Source organism: Diospyros lotus, chromosome 4 (assembly GCF_014633365.1).
Source record: "Diospyros lotus cultivar Yz01 chromosome 4, ASM1463336v1, whole genome shotgun sequence".
NCBI lineage: Eukaryota > Viridiplantae > Streptophyta > Magnoliopsida > Ericales > Ebenaceae > Diospyros > Diospyros lotus.
In genome coordinates, this window is record NC_068341.1 from 44,713,378 (window position 1) to 44,727,902 (window position 14,525).

At 41.9% G+C, this 14,525-nt stretch overlaps 1 protein-coding gene across 1 annotated transcript; it reads left to right on the forward strand.

Moving 5' to 3' along the window:
- Nucleotides 1-135: 135 nt before the first annotated feature.
- On the forward strand, nucleotides 136-14,392 carry LOC127800662 (protein S-acyltransferase 8-like). Its single transcript, XM_052335406.1, has 5 exons — nucleotides 136-461; nucleotides 10,391-10,576; nucleotides 10,966-11,271; nucleotides 12,320-12,550; nucleotides 13,387-14,392. Exons 1-5 carry the CDS (start codon nucleotides 423-425, stop codon nucleotides 13,822-13,824), a joined length of 1,200 nt encoding a protein of 399 aa, XP_052191366.1. The 5' UTR covers nucleotides 136-422; the 3' UTR covers nucleotides 13,825-14,392.
- The last annotated feature ends 133 nt before the right edge of the window (nucleotides 14,393-14,525 follow it).

The window sequence follows — 14,525 nt, forward strand, 5'->3', positions numbered from 1 at the left end:
ACAAATCCTACCCTTTCCAGCAAGCAAGCAGCCAGCGTGTTACAAATGAAAGGAAAGGAAATTGAGTTGTGTACGTAACCTAAGATTCCATTCCTAAATTCACGTATATGCTATTTAATTAATTCTCAAACATACATTCTGTCCTCGGTTGCCCAAAGTACGTATGTCCTTTGCGAGATCTCTCTCTCTCTAGAGAGAGAGAGAGAGAGAGAGAGAGAGAGAGACGTCAAACGAAGCCCACCAAAAGCAGCGAAGCCATCATCATTATTCAATCCGCCGCATTTGAACCGGAGGGCCGCCCTTTTCTTTTTCTCTTTACACGAATTTTCAGGCCCCTAAAGACAATGAAAGCGAGCCGTTGCCACCGCCCGGTCTTCTTCTTCTTCCTCTTCCATTTCGCTCTTCCTGCACGCTGATTTACCATGGCCAAGCGCGTCTACCAAGCTTGGAAGGGAAACAATGTGAGTTTCTCCCTTCGTTTCTCTTCCTTCTCCACTTCATTTCTATGGTACTGATGCAGTTAACAGCTGATTTCTGGGGATGGATGGGTGTGCCTAAATTGTGTCAACTGTTGTTAGGGTGTCAACTGATTTCTTCTTCTTCTATCTGGGTCTGTTGGTTTTTCTTGTTTCCTCGTAGCTTTTTTTATCTTCATTAGGGTTTGCTCTTGCGGTGCGACGGTACTTGTTGGATTGAGATTATTCACTCGACCTTCGTTTCAAATCTTCCAATGGGTTCTTGTGTTCGAATTTTCTTATTTTGTGCGTAGAAATCTGACTGGTTTTTGGAATTTAGCTAACCATTATCTGGGATAGTAATGCATAGTTCAGTGGCCAGCGAAATTGTTTCCCGTTTGAGGGTGTATTAGGAACAAGTGGCAGCGCAGACACTGAGATGGGCACTCAACGGAACAGTTGAATTTTGAACTTGAACTGCGTAGTTATTACCCTTTTGGTTTTTTGAATTCAACTTACCAGATCGAATCTCAATGTTCCTTAACTAGAGTCTAGAAAAGGTCATATTGGAATATTGGCTTGGCGGATGCCGCACAATGATTTTAGTAACATGTATGTGATGAATGATCAATAGAATCTGTTGCTATTTCTAATGGTGATTTATTTTCCCAGGAAAGGTCTTGCTATAGTTGGACGTTCATTCCTATGTTGCCTTAAGTTATGCTGATTAATGTTTCAGAAAGGTGCCATTGTGCTTGGCTCATACTTGGTGTTCTGAGATACTTTTGCAGAGATTTGAAATTGGTGCTGTCAAAGCTCAAGATAGTTGCAGTTCTGGAAAGTGTCATGCTAGAAGCTTTTTTCTAAGCTAACTGAGCATGATTTCTTGAGCACTGAACAGTTTTTTATGCAAAATACTTGGGTTAAGGTGCTCTGAATGGCAAGCTAAAATAATAGGAAGTTGGAGAAGTAACAATATGTGTGGGATTATGAGGTGAAATGGTGAACAAAAGTAAATAAATATATAAATTATGCTTCCAAGTGATGCATTTTCTTTGTAGAAATAAGGAGCATTCTGTTAATTGTAATTCATAAGAATAGTACAGTATCATATACATGCACGTGTTGGTCTGTTGTCTGGGGACCAGTTAAGATTGTGCATCTGTTGAAAGAAAAATATGCACACAGGATGTGTATATATATACACATATAAAAGTATGTGTATATATATATGTACGAAAATTTCATAGATGGTTGGTTGGCTTAGCGATTTGCTCAAATCATTTTTGTGTAGTAAAAGTTTTGAAATTGGAGACTTGACCATTGTGATTTTCCTTTCTATTCTAGTAGACTCTGTCACTTTTGAGAGGGAATCATAACCTGGCTTAGAGAGGAGAGAGGAACTCTGCATCTGTAGAAAAAAAGGCTGGATGGGGGAGAAAATTGCTTAATGGGACTGGTTCCTTTCTCATTTCTAGGTGAAGTAATAAAGAAGGGAAAACAAATGACTTGAGCACCTATATATAGGGAAGGAACACAACAAGATGCATAGAATCATAATGGAAAAACATTTTGAATGGTTGCCAATGCTGTCCAAGTTCATTTTGCTTTGAAGTTCGAGGCACCTTTAAGAGAACACAAGCAATGTTGACATTCTTCCAAACATATGCTGGCACATCATGCATGCTTAGGTTTTGTTTGCTCCCTTTGTTGGCTTGTAAAAGAACAATGACAAGGACAGATAATGTGGGAGTTTGTAGCATAATTTTCTGTGCGGCAGGGCTTTCTTCGTTCACTTGGCTTAGTCCAACTTGCCACATTGGTCTCTTTGATATCTCTGTGGTTGCTCTCCTAAATGGTCACACTAGCTAGCCTCATGATGTGCTTGCAAGCCATCTATATCGCCCCCTGAGTCTCCCCTTCAAGGGATCAGTTGGGTCCAACTAGAATAGTGCATGCTTTGCGCTATCATCTTCACGCTAGGGATTTGGTGGCCATCTTGTTTGCTTGCCAAAGTTGCCATCAACCATCAGCATGAGCCTTGGCTTGACTGAGAAACCTCCTGTTTAATGCACCTTATTTTACTAAGTATGCCTTCTCAATTAATTTACCTTAAGAGAATCAAGTTGTAGGCAGGATCCAAGGACACATCCACTTAGGATTCTTCGCTTTGTATTTGGAGCATGGAGACAAAGGAAATGTTCTACCATTTGTCCACTTCCCTTGAGTAAGCCCAAACAAACAAAAGAGGACACAAGAAAGCATTTGTTGGGGGGGAGGGTCCTACTATTATGGAGTAGTTATCTACCTCCTATAATGTTTGGAGTTGCTACTTAATTAACCCCAAAGTTTGTTTGCACATAGCAAAGCTGCAAGTCGAGTCACCTTTCATAAACCAATGTTCAAATGCCCCTTTGCAAGGGGTTTGCTTTCTGGACCTCCATAATTCTCTGGAAGCTTAGAGATTCTCCATTGCTGGTTTTTCTTTCTTAATTACCTTACTTTATCTCTTTGGGTCTCTGGCAATCTCATGGATACTCAAGAGTCTAACAAAACCATGAGAACTTGTAGTCCATTAAGAAATTGCTAAACCTTGAGTTCATACACCATTGATAAACTATTTTCTTGAGTGAAGGAAAAGAAACATCAAATAAATAAGACCACAAAATTTCCAGATCTAAGATGTGGCCCTATAGCATGTCTGGATGAGTGTGTGTTGTTCTTCACCATATCAACAGTCCACAAGTACATAACTATGTATTTGGGGAAGGCACAAGGGAATGCACCTTATTCAATGTATAATTCTAGTTGGGAGTGCTTTGCGGTGGGGGATGATATAGAAGCCTTGTTGCCTCTGTTAAGTTTTAGCCTCGAACAAGAAGGGCTTACTTGAACCTTCAATCGTGAACACAAAAATCTTGCTCCAAAACTCATCTCTCCCACCAAGATAAGATGGTACAACAACAATAACAATCACAAGCCTTAATCCTAATAGGTGGGTTGACTACATAAATTTTAGCTTTCAAAGTATCCTTATCCTTGGCCATATTTTCAAAAGACCACTATATCCCTTGCCATGTTTAAGGGTTTACCACTAAGTTTATAAGATTTGACAACCTTTCCATTAGTGGTTGACTACATAACACACTCATTTTTTCTTTATTTGGGCTTTGGACCCATTGTAAATAGGAGGAATGCCTTTAATACTAGAAATGTTGTAGGGATTACTCAATCCACAAGTAGTGTTTCTTGTCAAGATAAGTTGGTCAAAACAAGTATCTTGCCCTTCGTATAGGTCGTTACTGTAGTGAGCGTTAGGGTTGCCTTCTTGGAAGCTGTGACAACTTGAGAAATCATACTGTACCACAACCACCAACCACCTCAACCCAAACAAGATAATTCTTTGCTTGAATCATCTGCTTGAAAAGGGGGAAAAAGGGATGGAGGAGAAGAATGTACTCATAGATTCACAAACTAGGGTTTTGAAGCCAAAAAAGAAAGGAATCATGAGCAAAACAAGGTGAGGCCTTGCATGTTACACGCTTTACCGTTCAATATTTGAACTCTTCTCAAGAAACTAAAAAATTAAGAAGGTGGTGATAGAAGACTCATAAGATCCATACAGTTCCGTTACCATAGACGGAAGAAGCAGGGGCAGAATAGGGATAAGGTAGAGGAGGAAAGAAACAAAAACGGTTAAAGGGGCATTATGGGGAGAGCAGGCTGGTGGCATGTGCGCACAACAAATTCTGTTAGAGGAGCATAGCTGGAGCAACATATAAATAAGAAAGAGAGTAGAATAGAGAAGGATTCGGAAGGAAGGAAGATATTGGGAGAGATTGGACCTCTCAAAAGTCCATTTTCCTATTTTTTCAGTGTAATTCTCTTCATTTTATAGTAAATCAAGGTAGATTATCTTCAGTAATCTATCATTTTGGTATCAGAGCAGCAAAATCGATCCCCATGGTGAACCTTAGTGACCGAGTAGGGGACCTGGAAAGGCGGATTGATGGGTTGTATAGTGGGTTGGAGTCGCTGAAATTGGAAGTGCAGAAGGTGAGTGGAATTGAGAAAAACATGGCCACTCTAATGGATCAGTTCGCGCTATTGATTGCGCATTGGGATGAACAGGAACGAGGGAGAAAAGGGAAGCGGGAGGGAACGGAAATGCCGCAGGGTTCCTCTTCGTTCATGGAGGGAACGCCGAAAGTGAGAATGGGCAGAGGCGAGGGGGATGATGGAGTCGAAGGGACAGGAAGGTCCGATTACAAGGGGAGGCGCCTGGAAACGCCGGTTTTCGAGGGAGAAGATCCAGATGGTTGGATTTTCAGGGCTGAAAGGTATTTCATCGTTAATTAGCTGTCGGCGCTGGAGAAGTTGGAATCCGCAGCTCTCTGTTTTGATGGGCCAGCGCTCGCTTGGTTCCAATGGGAACAAAGGCGGAGGAGGATACGGAGTTAGGAAGAATTGAAGGTGATGCTAAGGAACCGATTTAGGTCCACACATGAGGGGACCTTGGAGGAGAGATTCCTTGCCCTTAAGCAGTGGGGATCAGTTAGAGAGTACCGCCTTTGTTTTGAGACATTGGCTTCACCTCTCGAAGGCTTGCCGGAGGCCTTGTTGGAGGGCCAATTCATCAATGGGTTGAAGCCAGAAATCAGAGCGGAACTGCGAATGCTAGGGCTGAATGGATTGGATCAGCTCATGGAAGTGGCCCAACGAATTGAGGAAAGAAACATGGTAGTTAGAGGAGGTTCGTTCGGAGGTGGTCAAAACAAGGGAACAACTCACTACAACCCAATTCCGAACCAACACCGATCGGTGAGCACAATGGCCCCACCAGCATTGCCAAAGCCAGCAACGACCAATGCGGTTGTGCTGCACCGGAATTCGGTTACCGATAAGGGGAGTAATCCGCCTTTCAAGAGACTGAGTGAGGCAGAATTGAAGGCCAAACGGGAGAAGGGCCTATGCTTTAGATGTGATGAGAAGTACTCTATTGGGCATCGCTGCAAAAACAGGGAGTTACAAGTCATGGTAATTTATGATGAAGAGAAGGATGAGCTGGGGGTAGAAGAGGAGACGGATGGAGGGGATGAACGGGAGGTGCAGGAGGCTAAGGGAGAGGTGATAGAATTGTCCATGAATTCCATGGTGGGGCTTACCCCGCCCCAAACCATGAAGGTGAGAGGGCAGGTTGCTGGCCATGAGGTGGTAGTACTTGTAGACAGCGGCGCTACGCATAATTTCATTTCAGCTGAGCTGGTACAGACATTGGGACTGCCAAGGTCGGAGATGGCGGGTTATGGAGTGATCATGGGAACAGGAATTGCTGTGCAGGGCGCCGGAATCTGTAAGGGGGTGCTTCTTTCTCTTCAAAATTTGGAGATAACCGAGGACTTCCTTCCCTTGGAGCTGGGCAGTTCGGAAGTCATCCTTAGAGTGAAATGGTTGGCAACCTTGGGCAAGGTACAGGTTGATTGGAAGTCCCTAACTATGAGATTCAATGCAGGAGGGGTGATGGTCACGTTGCAAGGGGATCCCAGCTTAAGCAAAACCTTTGTCACCTTGAAGGCCATGATGAAAGCACTTAAGGACAGTGGGGAGGGAGTGCTTCTTGAATTAGGGTGTCTCTCGACAGATTGTGGGGAATTCACTGCTGTCACACAAGGAGGTATCCAGCAAGTGTTGGCCGAGTTTGGTGACATATTCAATGATCCAGAAGGGCTGCCACCAAGGAGGACACGAGAACATGCTATCAACTTACAGCCAAGAGCTTCTCCGGTAAGCGTGAGGCCCTATCGTTACCCCTATGTTCAAAAAAATGAAATTGAGAGGCTAGTACGGGAAATGCTTGCTGCAGGGATTATTAGACCTAGTATTAGTCCATTCTCCAGCCCTGTTTTGTTAGTTAAAAAAAAAGGATGGGAGATGGAGGTTTTGTGTAGATTACCTAGCCTTGAATAAAGTAACGGTGTCGGATAAATTACCTATCCCAGTGATTGATGAGTTGTTAGATGAATTGAATGGGGCCACAGTGTTTTCAAAGCTGGACTTGAAGGCCGGATACCACCAGATTCGAGTTAAGGAAGAAGATGTGCCGAAGACGGCGTTCCGTACTCACGAGGGGCACTACGAGTTCTTGGTCATGCCCTTCGGGCTGACCAATGCGCCGACAACATTTCAATCCCTCATGAATGAGATCTTCAAAGGTCAGTTGAGACGATCCGTGTTGGTTTTTTTTGATGATATTTTGGTATTTAGCAAGGACTTGGGGGCACATGAGCAACATTTAAAGGAGGTGCTGCAAGTGTTGGCTGCAAACCAGCTCTACGCCAACAGAAAAAAGTGCCAATTTGGGTAGCGGGAAGTGGAATATTTGGGCCATGTCATCTCACGCGAAGGGGTGGCTGCTGACCAGTCCAAGGTTAAGGCTATGCTTGAGTGGCCAAGGCCGGGGACGATAAAAGAGTTACGGGGGTTTTTTGGGGCTAACAGGGTACTATAGACGGTTTGTGAAATATTATGGGAAGTTGGCTTGGCCTCTCACTGAAAAACTCAAAAAGAACGGGTTCGATTGGGATGAATTAGCAGAAAAATCTTTCCAGTAGTTGAAGAAAGCAATGACCTCCTTACCAGTGTTGGCATTACCTGATTTTACTAAATGGTTTAAGGTGGAAACGGATGCGTCTGGATCAGGTTTAGGGGCTGTGTTGATACAAGAGCATCGCCCCATTGCTTTCTACAGCCATGCCCTTAATCCTAATGGCCGCAATAAGTCAGTGTATGAGCGGGAGTTGATGGCAATAGTGTTCGCTGTCCAAAAATGGAGGCACTATTTATTGGGCCAGAAGTTTATCATACGCACCGATCAGAGGAGCTTGAAGTTTCTCATGGAGCAAAGATTGGTGAGTCTCGAACACCAAAAATGGTTGCTAAAACTGATGGGCTTTCAGTTTGAGATCCAATATCGGCCCGGGTGGGAGAACAAGGCAGCCGATGCCCTCTCTAGAATCAATCACCCAGCTGGTCTTTTTGTAATAACAGTTCCTATGGTTATTCAACTTGAACAGCTGGCTAAAGAAGTGGAGGCAGATGTGGAATTGCAGAAATTAATCAAGGAAATCCAGCTGGATCCGTCGGCCAAACCCAACTATCAGTGGGCCAATAATCAACTCTTCTTCAAGGGCAGATTATACTTGCCTAAGGGATCGACTTTGATTCCTACATTGCTCCAAGAGGGGCACGATGGGAGTTTGGGTGGGCATTCAGGCTTCTTGAAGACATACAAGCGCATAGCAGCGAATGTATACTGGGTTGGTATGAAGGGGGATATCCATCGCTTTGTGAACCAATGTGCCATCTGCCAACAGCACAAATGCCAAGCTTTATCACCTGGGGGCCTTCTGCAGCCACTCCCAATTCCCGGTCAGGTATGGGAAGATATAGCTATGGATTTTATTGAAGGCTTGCCTAGATCCGGAAATATGGACAGCATATTGGTCGTGGTGGATAGATTGAGTAAATATGGACATTTCATAGGGTTCAAACACCCTTTTACGGCTAGCAGTGTGGCTGCGATTTTTGTAAAGGAAGTGATACGCCTACACGGGGTGCCTCGATCCATTGTGTCCGATAGGGACAAAGTCTTCATGAGCCATTTTTGGGCAGAATTATTTCGCCTCCAAGGCACAAAGCTATGTAGAAGTACAACTTACCACCCCCAATCGGATGGGCAGACGAAAGTTTTAAACCGGACACTAGAGACCTATCTACGATGCTTTGCGTCAAGAAGACCCAAGGCTTGGTTCAGCTGGCTACCATGGGCGGAGTTATGGTACAACACTTCTTACCACACAGCTTCCAAACTTACTCCCTTCCAGGTGGTTTATGGACGGGAGCCACCGGGGTTATTGCGGTTCGAAAGGGGGTCCACCCCGGTATCGGCGGTGGAACAGCAGCTGGTTGCGAGGGATCAGATGCTGGATGAATTAAAGGCTCAATTACAGCGGGCTCAAGCTTAGATGAAAGCAAGGGTAGATGGGAAAAGGCGGGATGTGCAGTTTGAAGTCGGAGACATGGTTTATTTGAAGATCAGACCCTACCGTCACAAGTCGTTGGCTGCGTGTCCTAATGAGAAGCTGGCACCTTGATTTTATGGCCCATTCGCTGTGGAGAAGAAGGTTGGGCAAGTCGCCTACAAGCTGTCCTTGCCTGCGACTTGCAGCATTCATCTCATCTTCCATGTTTCCCAATTACGCAAGGCCAATGGTATGCTCACTACCATAACGGATATACCTAGCCAACTCAATGGAGAACTTGAGATGTTAGTAGAATCGAAAGCTATTATTGGAGTAAGGTTGGGAATGGGTAAGAACTTAAGAGGCTTGGATGTACTCATTCAGTGGAAAGGGCTGCCACCCTTGGAAGCCACCTGGGAACCCTATGACATGCTCCGGCAACAATTTTCTGACTTCCACCTTGCGGACAAGGTGAGTTCTATGGGGGGAGGCATTGATAGAAGACCCATAAGACCCATACAGTTCCGTTACCATAGACGGAAGAAGCAGGGGCAGAATAGGGATAAGGGAGAGGAGGAAAGAAACAAAAATGGTTAAAAGGGCATTATGGGGAGAGCAGGCTGGTGGCATGTGCGCACAACAAATTCTGTTAGAGGAGCATAGCTGGAGCAACATATAAATAAGGAAGAGAGTAGAATAGAGAAGGATTCGGAAGGAAGGAAGATATTGGGAGAGATTGGACCTCTCAAAAGTCCATTTTCCTATTTTTTCAGTGTAATTCTCTTCATTTTATAGTAAATCAAGGTAGATTATCTTCAGTAATCTATCAGGTGGTTGTCAAGGCATTTAATATGTGCGTACATTACACCCCTTGGATACCAGACACATGGGTGCAACATTAATAATGTAGTAAAGCATGGTAATAAAATTATTGTAAGGGAAAAATGCTCAAATCTAAAAATTAGGTAAATATAATAACACTGTTCGTGTAAGTGGGGAGTTTGTAAGTGTTTCCTGTCAATTTGCACAATCATAATTTAGATGGGGAAGGCCTTTCATGTTGATTTTGACGAAAGTAAGCATGCATTGCAGTACACTCAGTTCCACACAATTGCTGGAATGATCTAGTTTGTAGTTTGTAATAATTTAACTCAAAACTTCTTAAAAGTTCTAAAACCCACGAAATATTAGAGTAATTTATATTGAAGGTAATGCTGAAAACTTCAATTTGGAGATGTGATAGCATCTATGTTGAAGGTAATGCTGGAAAAAACTAAGTTGGATTGAGATAATACAAAAATCACGAAATATTGTGCTTTGACCAAAGTGATGGTCCTATTTGAACAAGCTTAGTTGATGTCAAGCCCCAGATTGAGGGCCGGCCAATTGTGGAATTCTGAGAAGAATTCCGGAACAAGATAGAAATTGTAGGAAGAAAGAGTGAAAATGAAGAGAAGAGAATGAGGGAGAAATTGAGAAGAAAGAGAGTGGAAGAAATCTGTTATTCTCCAACCATCCCTTTCCTTCTACAACAGCCTTCTTATAAGGCACCTCTTACAGTCAGAAGAGCTAACTGCCACCCCAATTAGTTAGGCTTGTTCTAACTACCTAATGATAGCTTGTTACACAGTTTACAACAGTTTCCTAATGACTAATCTACCCCCAGGGTCGTAACAGTTGAGTTATAATCAGCAGGTATATTATGATAAAGATATAACTTAGTGGGATACCTTGCGTCTTTGGTTTGTAAATATGATGGATTATAGCAAAAAATCAAGAAACTTTGCTCAGCAAAAGGAAAAAGGAAAATGTAAGAAGCTTCTGTTTTGTGGGTTTTGGTTTATGGATAATCAAATTTTACTTTCTGTTACATTCACACTATATTGGATGTAATTTTCTGTCTCTTCTGTACAGATATTTATTTTCAATGGGAGGTTGATTTTTGGACCAGATGCTAGGTCACTGATAATTACCTTATTGCTAATCCTTGTACCTGTTATCATCTTTTATGCACTCGTTGCGGGGAATCTCGTCCATAAATTTCCATCTTACAATGCTGGATACGCGATTCTTGTGGTGGCAATCATCTTCACCATCTATGTATGTTCTCTCAACTACCCCTAGTGACTATCTTTGGTGATTTAATAATTTAGCTTTGATTTGTCATCTTCATTTGGAATCAAAAAGCTATTTTTCAACAGAACTCAGTTTTCTCCCTGATCTTAAAAGGAAAAGAGGAAAGAAACAAAAAAAAAGAAAAAGAAAAGCAGGTCCCCAAATAGCATTAAAGCTCTCAGCTGCAGTTGCTACTGGGTGGCGTATTTTGCTGGTTTTTCTGAAAAGCTGCTTGAAACCATTAATTTGTATGTTATTGTACATTCATAATTTTAAGATCCCCCCCACCCCCCTTCTTGTGTATGTGCGTACATATGTTTCTATTAGTGGTTTTGTTGCTGTGTAGATGCTAATCCCTTTAGTTTTTCAAACAGGTGTTGGTGTTGCTGCTTCTAACCTCAGCCCGTGACCCAGGCATTGTTCCCCGCAATTTGCATCCTCCAGAGGAAGAATTCTGTTATGAATCTTCAGCTGCAATTGAGGCTGGTGGAAGACCAACCCCAAGCCGGCATTTACCTCGCACCAAGGATGTAATTGTTAATGGCTTGTCTGTTAAGGTTAAGTATTGTGATACATGTATGTTGTATCGTCCTCCTCGGTGTTCACATTGCTCCATATGTGACAATTGTGTGGAGCGATTTGATCACCATTGCCCTTGGGTTGGCCAATGCATTGGAAAGGTATATACTTTAGGAGTCTTGTAACTCTGCCTTCTTGAACTTCTTGTAGTTGTTTGTTTTCTTCTTTCTGTTTTTTAATGTCTACCAATTGGCCATATAATTGAAACTAATCTACCAAATCGAGATCTAAAATATATATCAGCTGAAAAAAATTAGGAAAGAAAAAGTTAGTTTGCTGTCACATCCCCATTTGTTGGAGATGGAGTACCACAAGAATATAAGGCCTTGGACCATGGACCAATCACACACCTACTAGCTATTGCTTTTGGGCCTAGGGTATCAAAGCGCAACCCAGGTGTCATTCCTCAACTATCATTTTATGCCCCATTGAAGACTCCATAGTCTGGGTAGACTTGGGCCAAAGTGTGCCCCTTCAGTCCATGAGAAAGTGGGAGCCGGCATGATGACAGCGTCGAAGTGATTGTGTGGTGGAGTCATTTCCTACTTCTGTTGGAGATGGAGTGCCACATGGTTATATATGTATAATTGCTTGTTAAAAATGTATGATTTCTTTTTTTCCTTTTTTTTTTTGTTGAACAATAAAAAAAGTGTGATTTCACCATCTTTATATTTCTAATCATTTGCCTGAGAGCTCTGAAAAGTTATGATTTCACCATCTTTACATTCTTAATGATTTACCTGAGAGCTCTGGAAATTTCAGTTAATGACATGTCTGGGAAAAGGGAAGATAGTTCAGTTATCGAATTTGCAAAAAGCTAATATGCCAAAATCTATTCATTGAGGGGATAGAGTTTGGCAAATAATATTGTTTGCCTTACTAATTGCAAAACAAACTTGTGGCTCCCCAATGGTTTGTTGTCAACAGACCAAGTTATTTTGGGATCCAACATTTCTGAAACATTAGTCAGGTCGGTTTTACTTGAGTGTACTTCACATAACTTGAAGAAAATGAGACAGCTTGTTTGATAAGAGAATTGGCTGTAAGTATATTAGACATGATGTGGTGGAAGGGACAGAGCTATTCTTTTTCTGCTAAGTCACTGGACATACTATTGTATAAATCTAATTATGATTGCTTTTTGTGCAGCGAAACTACCGATACTTCTTCATGTTTGTTTCTTCTTCAGCTCTTCTCTGCATCTTCGTCTTTTCTATGTCAGCTTTGTACATGAAATTTCTAGTGGATGAATATGGAACTGTTTGGAAGGCTATGAAGGAGTCACTTGCATCTGTGGTGCTAATGGCTTATTGTTTCATTTCACTGTGGTTTGTCGGAGGTCTCACTGGCTTCCATTGTTATCTTATAGGTACGAACCAGGTAAGTTTCTTCCTCCTGTTGAGGAATTTTTTTTTTTCTCTGTATTAATGATCTGATGATACCATTTCTGATACCTTTTCTTTTTCCAAGACACTGCATGGAGATTTTGTTCATTCATGTAGGCTCCAACTCTGTGAAATTGGGTCCCTTACAAATGCAAAGGACAAATCAACATATGCACATTGTAATGCTACCGTTCAGCTTATCAAAAAATAAAAGGAAATAAAATAAAATGTAGTACTAGAATTTGTATGTGTTTTGTAGGATTACTGATTTCTATGATTCGTTTATAATTCTTGGCTACTCTAGTTCAACTTGAACAGGAATTTGTTGTTTGGCAAGGCTTCGACATTTTCAATTCCATTTGTCATTTTTTTCCCTGCATAAATGTTAATGGTATGCAAGAGGTTGGCATCCATGCACTGTAAAAAATTGCAAAAGGGTCCACCCTTCTGCAGCATGTTTTCAGCTTATCGCCATATAAGAAAAGAATTGTATTTCCTTCACAGATGCAGTTTTCCAGTGTTAAAAACATGGTCGTTCTCATTAATTCTGGACCAAATATTTTATATGAGGATGTATTCTGTAGTATTGTGCATTTTGTTACCATAAAGAACAGCTATTGGCCCTTGCATGTAGCAGGGCATGTTTTCTTTTGGGCTTGGGTGGGGGGGGGGTGAGTGTTTTGTGTAGTTTGCTCATAATTGTTAGCTGCTAGTCTAACCAAACGGTACAAACATGCCTGCGAAAATCTTCTACCATCATAGCTACTACATTGTTCCCTTTCCAAATGTTTATTTTTCTTATATTTTTGATCTGTAATGTTATATCTTCAGACCACATATGAGAATTTCCGCTACCGAGCAGATGGGAGGGTCAATGTCTATGACCGAGGCTGCCTGAATAATTTTGTTCAAGTGTTGTGCACAAAGATAGAGCCTTCAAGGAACAACTTCCGTGCATATGTTAGAGAAGAGGCCCCAAGGCCTCACAGGGGCCCAACCCGGGAGCCAGAGCTAGATGATTCTAGCGGCAGCAGACGAGCAAAAGTAGAAGATGATCTAGATATTGGCAATGATCTTTTGAAGATATCCCAACGCCGTAATTTTGATGAAGTAGGGGATATTCGAAGTAGAGCCAGCGATGGACTGCCTCAGAAATCTCCCGATGTTGACTTGGGTTTAGGTTTCGAACCTGCCTCTCTGTCAGACAGACACCACTCAAGTTTGGGTAGAAGAAATGGAAGCAACGGTATGTCACCGGTCTTTCCATGAACTGGGAGTTTCTGCCGGAAGGTAAGGAATTGGTGAAGGCAGTTTGGTTGATCTGAGTTTGTGCGACACCATGGATGATCTCAGGACGGGTAGCTCCACTTTCCCAATTACATCATATGCATCAAGTCTTGGAAACTTGCTAGCTAGCTAGCACTATTTTTCCTGGAAGAAGAAGTCAAAAGTGTTTCTTTCTTGTTGCCCCTCCTCTCTGAATTCTTAGCTTAGCTTAGATTAGATGTCTTGTTGAAACATTGGTGGTGGTCTCTGAAGAAGTAGTGACATAATTGTTTGGGTTGTCTGTATATTATTACGTTTGTATTGTAGAGGTTTGTGCCATTGTTATTATTATTATTCCCTCCCTGTTTCTCTCATAAGTGTTCCTGTTGAAGGCATATGAACTAGAGAATGTTTTTTTTGACACTCGTGTTATATTTTAAGTATGAATTATGTGGCGCTCTTAGGACATAGGTCAAGTGGTTAAATTATGATAAGTTGATATTTGTACCATTAAGTTATGAGTTCGACTCCTTGTCTTGTGCAATAAAGCAAAATCTTCATCTGTGATTTATCTTCTCTATCGAAGTTGAGGACATGATTGTATAAGAGCGATAATTTTAAATATGAATTATGTGACACTTATATTGTATAGACTAATATATTGTATAAATTATGGTAAGTGTATGTATTACGAAAATATTATA